We start from the raw sequence: 9,417 nt of genomic DNA, 5'->3' as shown, positions 1-9,417 counted from the left end.
AATGCTGCAGCGAGGCTTTTAACTAGGACAAAAAAGTCCGATCACATCACGCCGATTTTGGCTAACCTGTATTGGCTCCCTGTTAGCCTAAGATGTGATTTCAAAGTTCTCTTAGTATTATACAAAATCATACATGGACTTGCTCCCTCATATCTTTCAGATCTGATCTCCTCCTATGTTCCGGTCCGAATCCTTCGTTCTGAAAGCGCCGGTCTACTGATGATCCCAAGAGCCAAGAAGTGTTCCGCAGGTTCGAGAGCGTTCTCCATCCAGGCACCGGTGCTGTGGAATGCTCTTCCCCCTGAGATTACATCTGCAACCTCAGTGGAAATGTTTAAATCTAAGCTTAAAACACACTTCTACTCTATAGCATATGAATAACCTATACTTTTTGTGCACAATATATCTGTATTATTTGTAATAGCAACATCCTTTGCCTGGTAATCCTGAAAGGGGGATACCACATGTGCGGTCCCTTCTCAAGGTTTCTTCATTTTCCTCATGTTGAGGTTTTTGAGTTTTTCCTTGCCCTCATGTTGTTTCCAGATCAGGGGATGGTGTAGTAATAGTCTGAAATAATAGTCTGTGCAAAAACCTGTGCAGCCCTTTGAGACTCTTTGTGATTAAGGGCTATATAAATAAAAATGACTTGACTTGACATGTTTCAGCCCTGCTTACCATTTGGCTTTGATGCATGCTTAACAACTGTTTCCTTTACAAGTCCTAATTCATACAGTGGCTTGCGAAACTATTTGCCCCCCTTGAACTTTGTGACCTTTTGCCACATTTCAGACTTCAAACATTATCTATATTATATACCGCAGCCATATCCCCCTAGTGGGAGGTGGCTAGAGTCATTCATTTCTGACTCTTTTTGGGAGATTGATAGGGAGGAGGGGATTCCCAGCCCCCTCGCTCAACCAAACTGAGTCGTTGGGAGTCATTAAGTGACCAAACAGACAGACAGACTTCAAACATAAAGATATAAAACTGTAATTTCTTGTGAAGCATCAACAATAGGTGGGACACAATCAAGAAGATGAACACACGTTATTGGATATTTTAAACCTTTTTAACAAATAAAAACAAAAAAGTGGGTGTGCAAAATGATTCAGCCCCATTGAGGTAATACTTTGTAGCGCCACCTTTTGCTGCGATTACAGCTGCAAGTCGCTTGGGGTATGTCTCTATCAGTTTTGCACATCTAGAAACTGATATTTTTGCCCATTCCTCCTTGCAAAACAGCTCGAGCTCCGTGAGGTTGGATGGAAAGCGTTTGCTATCAGCAGTTTTCAGTTCCTTCCACAGATTCTTAATGTGTTTGAGGTCTTGACTTTGACTTGGCCATTCTAACACCTTGATAAGTTTTTGGGTGAACCATTCCATTGTAGCTTTTGCTTTATGTTTTGGATCATTGTCTTGTTGGAAGAAAAATCTCCGTCCCAGTCTCAGGTCTTTTGCGGACTCCATCAGGTTTTCTTCCAGAATGTGGTCCTGTATTTGGCTCCATCCATCTTCCTATCAATTTTAACCATCTTCCCTGTCCCTGCTGAAGAAAAGCAGGCCCAAACCATGATGCTGCCACCACCATGTATGACTGTGGGGATGGTGTGTTGAGGGTGATGAGCTGTGATGCTTTTACGACAAACATATCGTCTTGCATTCTTGCCAAAAAGTTCTATTTTGGTCTCATTTTACCAGAGCACCTTCTTCCACATGTTTGGTGTGTCTCCCAGGTGGTTTGTAGCAAACTTTAAACAACACTTTTCATACAGTTTTATATCTTGATGTTTGAAGTCTGAAATGTGGCAAAAGGTCAACAAGTTCAAGGGGGCCAAAAAGTTTCGCAAGCCACTGTAAGTACACAAGACATTTACTTATATACATATTTTTATATAATCTTTATATATATATATATATATATATATATATATATATATATATATATATATACATATATAAAATATATACACACACAAATAGACATACACCTAGTTTCCCAATTTCCTAAAAAGGGTCAGATACAGGAATATTGAAAACTGAAGACCACTTTTGATGTCTTTACCATCCATCCATCCATCCAGATTGACCTTTACCAAACAAACTAATGTTCGTTATTTTTGTCACTGTGACGATCTCTCACGGCACACTAGTGTGTCGCGGCACAGTGGTTGAAAATCACTGGTTTAGACAACTCTCTTATAATTAAATAATCTGCTAATCTTCTCATAGACACAAAAACTCTTAATACTCTCCTGAAGGGGTTTTGGGGTTTTTAAGGGTTATTGTTCTATCTTCGTTATTCATTATCCATTATCCGTTATCGGTCAGTTCATAATACGCCACAAAGCCTAGGAGTCGGGACACTTACTCTCAGCCAAAAGGCCAAGCTAAGGTCCTAACCCTAAAGCCTTGCTGCGGGGTTTGGGGTTTTTAAGGGTTATTGATCTATCTTCGTTATTCATTATCCATTATCCGTTATCGGTCAGTTCATAATACGCTACAAAGCCTAGGAGCCGGGACACTTACTCTCAGCCAAAAGGCCAAGCTAAGGTCCTAGCCCTAAAGCCTTGCTGCGATCATTGCGAATGCACCGTTCCCGGAGGTACTGCAATACCGGGCCGATGCGTGGAGTGGACAGAACAAGCTCTTATTCCATCTCCGGATTGCAAAAATCAAAGATCATGGCAAAGGGCCACTCGGCCAAAAGGCCAAGCTAAGGACCTAGCATCAAAGCCTTGCATAGAACGTATGATCATTTCCGTCAAAGCTTTTATTATGACATTGATGGCACCAGGGATTGAAAGTGCTTCATGAATCGTTTAATGGATAGTTTTTTCCAAAGGATAAAGAATATATGACTATGAGAACCGGCGTGTTGTCTAAAAGTGTTGTTTGTGATCAAATATCCATCCTGATGAATAGAACAAAAAAAATGCTTCCTTTGTCGTAAAACTGTTGCAACCAAATAAAGTCATACCAAATTATGCATCCTATATTGTGCTAAATCCGGGAGCAGATTGGACTCCCACAAGACATCATTAGCTTTCCACTCAAGCAAACCTCTCGCATATACTTCACCTTATGATATCATCACTAGTCACACTGGCAGCTTTGACCACACTGCAAAAACGCTCGAACCGACAAATTCAATCAAAGAAGACGTGACTCACTGAGCAGCGAGCATATGCCTGTCACCGCCTGGAAGACGGGATTGGAGAAGTTGGCGCTGAGCCTCAGGGTAATGCCGTTAGGCAGGCCCAGCCTCAAGGCCTTGTGTTGGGGCATGAAGAAAAGTCGGGCATCTGCGTGGATGCCGTATTTCTCCAAGGTCCAGGACGTCCGGAGAAGCCAACGTTGCTTCTGCTCCCACCACAGAGCGTGGTCCGACCAATCGCGTTGGATCTCTGCAAGACAAACGTGTACAATATATTGTCGCTTTTATATAAATAACACGTTTACAATAATCCTTTGCAGTATCGTGGTTTACTTATCGCGGTTTCGCTACTTTGCAGATTTTCATCGTGCACTGACTTCTGCTTTATGATTGGCTGAACAGTTGCCCCGCCCTTTTTCTACTTGTGTACCTGCCAGTCAATGTCGTTGTGCTCTGACTTGTACATATACAAAAAAACGGGTTGATGGACATTATCTATGCGCAAATCGTTTTTGTTTTTAAGTTTCTCTTAAAGACATCATGTCAATGAAATGCCACAAAAGCACCAAAAGGCAGAAGAAGATACTTTCTATCGCCAGCAAACTTGGACTTATAGACCCACTAAACTTGTTGTGTACCCAAGTGTAGGTCTTTGGCGCCCCTACTGGCTCCCGAGTGCTTTTTCAGAAATTTTTCATAATTGAAAAAATATGTCGTTTAAAGAACAGAACAGTGCAACAATGCAGTTTTCCATAACGTCGACAAAATAGACTGTTCTTAATCCATTGAGTAGTGAGATTATATTTAAAATTATAAATTGACAGCAGAAGTTTAAAAATAAATATATATTGCTTTTGTTTGTTAAACAAATACTGTAAATTGGGTTGACCCTTGCACAATACATGAATAATAAAGAAATAAAGGTTTCTACTTTTTGGGTTTTGACTATGGCTGGATGTTTCTGGAACGCAACCCCTGTGAAAAACAAGGGTCTACTGTAAATATTTCATTTAAGATTTTTATACATTGTAAACAATGCAAAAATTCAAAAACTCTAAAAAATAAAAAAGGGAGACACTGCGTTTTTCACATGGCAATGCAAACATTGTATTGATGCTACAAAACAAATGAATGGAAAAAAATGAATACATGTGTAAATGAATAAATGGCCTATTTGTAAATAACGGCCCACGTTTGTTTTAATGTTCATGGCCACCTCCAAGTCAAAATTTTTACTGCTCAAAATTATGCCCAAAAAAATTCCGTAGTGCAGTGGTTAGCACATTCGCCTGACACGCAAAAGGTCCCCAGTTCGAGACCTGGTGAAAACATATGTTGGGCTGGAGAGGGATGGGCCCCACCAGGTTATATTATCCCTAGACACACAACTGGAAATGGTGCCCCTATTATCCTATTGGTTAAAGGATACAACTAACAACCAAAACATCCAAATAATGTAATATCTGTGTATTATTTGTTATTGCAACATCCATTTTGGCCTGGTCATCCTGGAAGGGGGATTATCTCATGTGCGGTTCCTTCTCAGGGTTTCTTCATTTTCCTCATATTGAGTTTTTTTAGTTTTTCCTTGCCATCATGTAGGTTTTAGGTCAGGGGATGGTGTCATAATAGTCTGTGGTTGGCAAAAATCTGTGGTCTGTGCAGCCCTTTGAGACCATTTGCGATTAAGGGCGTCCAGATAAACATGACTTGACATGACTTAATACCTCGCTACCTCACACATACTTCACAACCTCAATGCATCGCGGGTTGAAAAACATTTTGCGATCTATTATCCTCAAAGGTATATTGCTGAGACAGGGTGGCGGCGTGTGAAAGGGGTGGTGGAGCACATGTTTGTCTGGTCTGCCAGCCTTTTTGCCGTTCCTTCCACAAAAAGTGAACTGCACTGGTGTCGGCCCAATCCATTATCTCTGATCGCATATTGCTGCGAGCAGGACCAGCAGAGAGCACTGGCCTTTGCTCTATGAGTCAAGAGGAGAGAAAAGGCTATCGCCACCCAGCCAGAGCTGTAAAGTCCATCAGCCCCTAACCATTTTTCATTCTTCCCACATAAAATGAACACCGCCTTTGGGGACGTGATGCATTATCACTGGCTGATTATTGCTAGGGGGCAGGGGCTGGCAGGGGGCAATTTTCCTCTTTGGGCCCCCAAAGCGTTTCATTGTGCCTAAAATTAACTGCATTGTTTTGGCCGCAATCTATTATCCACAGTCGTCTATTGCTGAGAGCGGGAGCTGGCAGAGTGCATGTTAAAAATGTGTAGGGGGGTATTTTGCAGATAAATGAGGGATTACAGTATCGCAGATTGCAGATGGTAACTCACGTGTCTTCTCCACCAGCTTGAGAATGACGCCTCCCACGTGGAGGTCAGAAGTCACACTAAGAGTGACTGGCGGAGCATCAGGTCCAAGATCTTCCACTGTAATGGAGAGGTCCCACACGGCCATCTTGACTGGAAGGGAATCAAATGAAACCTTTGGCATCAAACACAGCAATTTTAAAAATAAATTCCAAAACTGCAGAAGAACTAAAACCGTTTTGGGCCTCACATGATACACACACTTGATTTGTGAGCCTGTCTAATGTGACAAACATTTCCTGCGACTGTCTTAATCGCCAAGGAAACATACTTCCGCTTTTTTTTTTTTTTAGAGAAAAAGGCATAACGTTCATTCAACACCAATAATGTCTTCATGTCTGATGATGGAAAAACGTATGTGAATTATTTTTTTCGTTTGATATTTTAGATACCAAAACTTACAGATATCATATTGCAAATATAATTCACATGCAACAAGAAGATGACACATCGATATCTTCTTTTTTGAAGGGCAAACTCTATCCATGCGGTTTTTCTGGAATAAAAGTTAAACTTTTGACCACCTAATTTCAACAAAAACTTACATGCAAGGCAATGAATAAACACTATAAAAAAATGACAATACCGTCAGTCTCCTCTGTCCAATATTTTGAGAAATGGGCTCAACGAAGACGTCAGTTCAAAACAGAAGTCATGTAAAATTCAGCTGCAGCAGTTCTCTTCTTGTTGGATCTGCAAATGTGTCTGTGTTGCATGTTCCTTTTTTCTCTCTCTCAGTTTCCGTTGAGCGGAAATGTACCCGAGGGAGGTCATCATCTTTTGATTGGCAGGCTGGTAAAACATAGTTTGCAGTATTAAATGTAGATAATGTCCAAGTTTAGCTTGAATATATTGTCACACTCTCGTTTCACCATTCTAGTTAAATAAGTAAGAGTGTTACTGCTTTAAGTTTTTTGAAATGGTGATAGGGTGGTAGGAGGAATGTACATTTTTTTTTTAATTTTCAGAAGACGAAATACTGATGAAGAACCCTAAACTCCTAACCCTATAAACTTAATCCAAACCCCTAACAATTTCCTTAACCCCTAACTCCCTAACCCTTAACCCTCAAACTCCTAACCCTAACTCCAAACGCCTAAATATAAACCCTACCCTGGCCAATTATTTCCCATGATAAATACAAAGGGATAACATTTATTTTAAATATTGTATCATTATAATACTTACTTCATTGACTTCACTGACTTTTTCGGGACTACCAAACCGTAAAATTAGTAATATTGCAGTAATACTAACATTTTAAACAATATTATTTCTAAAAAGAAATGCAAAATGTGTGCCTGAATGAAAATGGTCAAACCAGTTTAAACATAGATCTTTAGCAATAACTCTATGAGAAAGGATTAAGAAAAATGCTTTAAAAAAATCACTTAGTTTTTTGCTGTCTGTTGGATGTTCATGTAACCTATGTTTTCGACGGTCCTTAAAGGTATCATCACGCATTTACTGTAGTGTACTGTATATTATACTGTGGTTGGTAGCGCCTACTGAGTTTTTATAATCAAGTTTTTTCTTTTCAATTCGTAAATAAATGAAGGTATCAATCCTAAAGCAATAAAGTTTAGGATTTGTTTATGCTAACAACAATTTTGTTAGTATTATATTATTATGATTATTATTAAATCATTAAAAATGGTGTGTATCGTGTCTTTAGCGTCCCGGGTTTTTGGGTGGGCAAAAAGTAGGATATTTTTGATCTTACTTTGAGTGGCAATTCATTGTCTGAATTTCATTTTGATTTATTTTATTTTTTAGAAATACATTTGGATTTAATACGATTATAACAAATAGGAAATCCAATGGCTGGCATTGTTGTAGTTTGATGTCCGAGGTTCCCAAATGGGTCACCTATTATTATAGTTGGTAGCGATCATTCAGTTTTGATAAACATTATTTTCTGATCAAATTGTCAGTAACTAAACTTTAATCATAACATTAAATAGTGACAATTATAAGGATTGTATCGGGTAAACGTGATCCCCGAAGTAACAATTTCACGAGAAATTCACGCTTAAATCACCCCCCCCCCCATTGGAGTGCAATGGTACATTCCGACAAACCAAAACAAAAATGGCACACGTGAACTGAGTTTATGCTAACAAAGACTAAACCAGACATTTACATTTAGCACAAAGTTAAATAATTCAGTTTGAGCTCCTAAGCGAAACATGGCGAAACAAATATTAAACCTCCTTACACACATTCGAGGCGGGCCAATGTCCCGTGTTAAATTCAAGCACATTATTATAACCCCAGCGACAAGTACCGTCTGCGGTTATATTAACACGGTGACTTTTAGAACCTGGTCCACCCGGGGGAGTTGTTTCACCAGGCAGCCGGAGAAGCGACTTCGGTCGGGCACTCTCTTCGGCACCTGCGGGCTGGCAGCGCCTCTATACACCGGGGCAATGGCAGCGAGTAAAGTTGACCTGAACTCCACTGAGGGCGACTGGAGGGAGATTAAGGGTGAGGTTTTATTTAACTTGTATTGGCTAAATTGAATGTGATACTTTTCTCTGTGAAAGAAACATTTCAAGTGAAGCTTTTCGATAATACCTTTTCTTCAGACCGATAGCCCACTCACGAAAGTTATCGATACCGATACCTCATACTGGGTTGAGCTAGACCAGGGATCTCATCACATCTCATTAGCTGCACCGCTTATCCTCAGTAGGGTCGCGGGGGTGCTGGAGCCCATCCCAGCAATCATCGGGCAGTGGGCAGGGGACACCCTGAACTGGTTGCTAGCCAATCGCAGGGCACACTGGGACAGACAACTCATCGCTCATTCACACCTAGGGACAATTTGGACCGGCCAATTCACCTGAAATGAATGTTGAGGAAACCCACGCAAGCACGGGGAGAACATACAAACTCCACAAAGGAAGTCTGGAGCTGGATTTGAACCCACGCAGGAGGTTCCCATGACTTGAACTGTGCCGCACATGCGCTAACCACTGCGCCGCCGTGTGGACCAGGGATGTCCAACTCAATTGCACAAGGGGCCAAAATTCAAAACACACTTAAGGTCGCGGGCCAACCAGGATAAACATTTATTGAACACACTTAAACTGAATGTTTTTGGGACATAAATATGAATAAAAACAGACAAGAATATTAAATTCAAACCTTAAATCTCTTATACAGTATTTATTATTTTCTCTAAATATATTCTTGAATTATACAATTTAGAACTTAACTTAAACAACTTAACATTAAAATAACATTTAAATTCCTTTGCTCCTATGTCCATGTATATATTAAACAAAACTTAAATATCCCAAAAAGATTTTGCTCTCCCTAATATATCTCCTGTCAAAAGTAGAAATATGAAAATGCTACACAAATTATTTTGTAAAAACGTCACAACATTCTGAGAACAGGGAGCCTGATGTGCTTACCTTTGGCGCAGACGGAGGAGGGCGAGAGATGGGAGGGAGTGCTTGCACTTTTTGCATAGCTCCACCCATTCCTCCCACTCACCCAATCAAATAACTTTAAATTCTCTTCCGGTGTTTTGGCGTTTTTACAATTTGTTCCATGGACAACCAAGGATATAGCACTGAAAAGTTACATTTTATCCATATTTTCCTCCTCTTAGAAATCCTCTAGTGAACTCAAAATGCATGATTTCAAATTGTAAGTGGAAAACGGAATATGTTTAGAAGTTTGTATATGTTTTTGTTTAAATATCTTAGTGAAATCTAAATAAATATAAATCCATGCCATTGTTTCTTCCAGAATTCCTTCTGTCTCAGCCTGTGGAGGTCAGGCGCAAATTCTACCGGACGAACTCCTACGTACAGCTGAGTGACATCCCTTCTTGGACACATGCTGGAGGTTTTTGTAATTTTTT

At 40.1% G+C, this 9,417-nt stretch overlaps 2 protein-coding genes and 1 pseudogene across 3 annotated transcripts in view; 1 reads left to right on the top strand and 2 right to left on the bottom strand.

Moving 5' to 3' along the window:
- Positions 1 to 7,992, bottom strand: part of fermt3b (FERM domain containing kindlin 3b) — a 24,034-nt gene extending 16,042 nt beyond the window's left edge. Inside the window, exons 1-4 of the mRNA XM_088343513.1 lie at positions 7,828 to 7,992; positions 6,127 to 6,332; positions 5,505 to 5,633; positions 3,174 to 3,407 (exon numbers count right to left, since the gene is read on the bottom strand). Coding sequence (XP_088199639.1) covers positions 3,174 to 3,407; positions 5,505 to 5,628 — 358 coding nt within the window. The 5' untranslated portion in view covers positions 5,629 to 5,633; positions 6,127 to 6,332; positions 7,828 to 7,992. The remainder of the gene's footprint in view (positions 1 to 3,173; positions 3,408 to 5,504; positions 5,634 to 6,126; positions 6,333 to 7,827) is intronic.
- Positions 2,584 to 2,724, bottom strand: LOC148360084 (U2 spliceosomal RNA; annotated as a pseudogene).
- macrod1 (mono-ADP ribosylhydrolase 1) overlaps positions 7,828 to 9,417 on the top strand; it is a 381,584-nt gene continuing 379,994 nt past the window's right edge. For both annotated transcript variants that reach the window (XM_088343515.1, XM_088343514.1), the window contains exons 1-2: positions 7,828 to 8,027; positions 9,303 to 9,401. In XM_088343515.1, coding sequence (XP_088199641.1) covers positions 7,970 to 8,027; positions 9,303 to 9,401 — 157 coding nt within the window. In that variant the 5' untranslated portion in view covers positions 7,828 to 7,969. The remainder of the gene's footprint in view (positions 8,028 to 9,302; positions 9,402 to 9,417) is intronic.

Source organism: Urocampus carinirostris, chromosome 9, assembly GCF_059441175.1.
Source record: "Urocampus carinirostris isolate Australia breed hairy pipefish chromosome 9, RoL_Ucar_1.0, whole genome shotgun sequence".
Lineage (NCBI taxonomy): Eukaryota > Metazoa > Chordata > Actinopteri > Syngnathiformes > Syngnathidae > Urocampus > Urocampus carinirostris.
The sequence above is the reverse complement of the archived record's forward strand: the minus strand, read 5'-3'. Positions and strand labels throughout refer to the sequence as shown.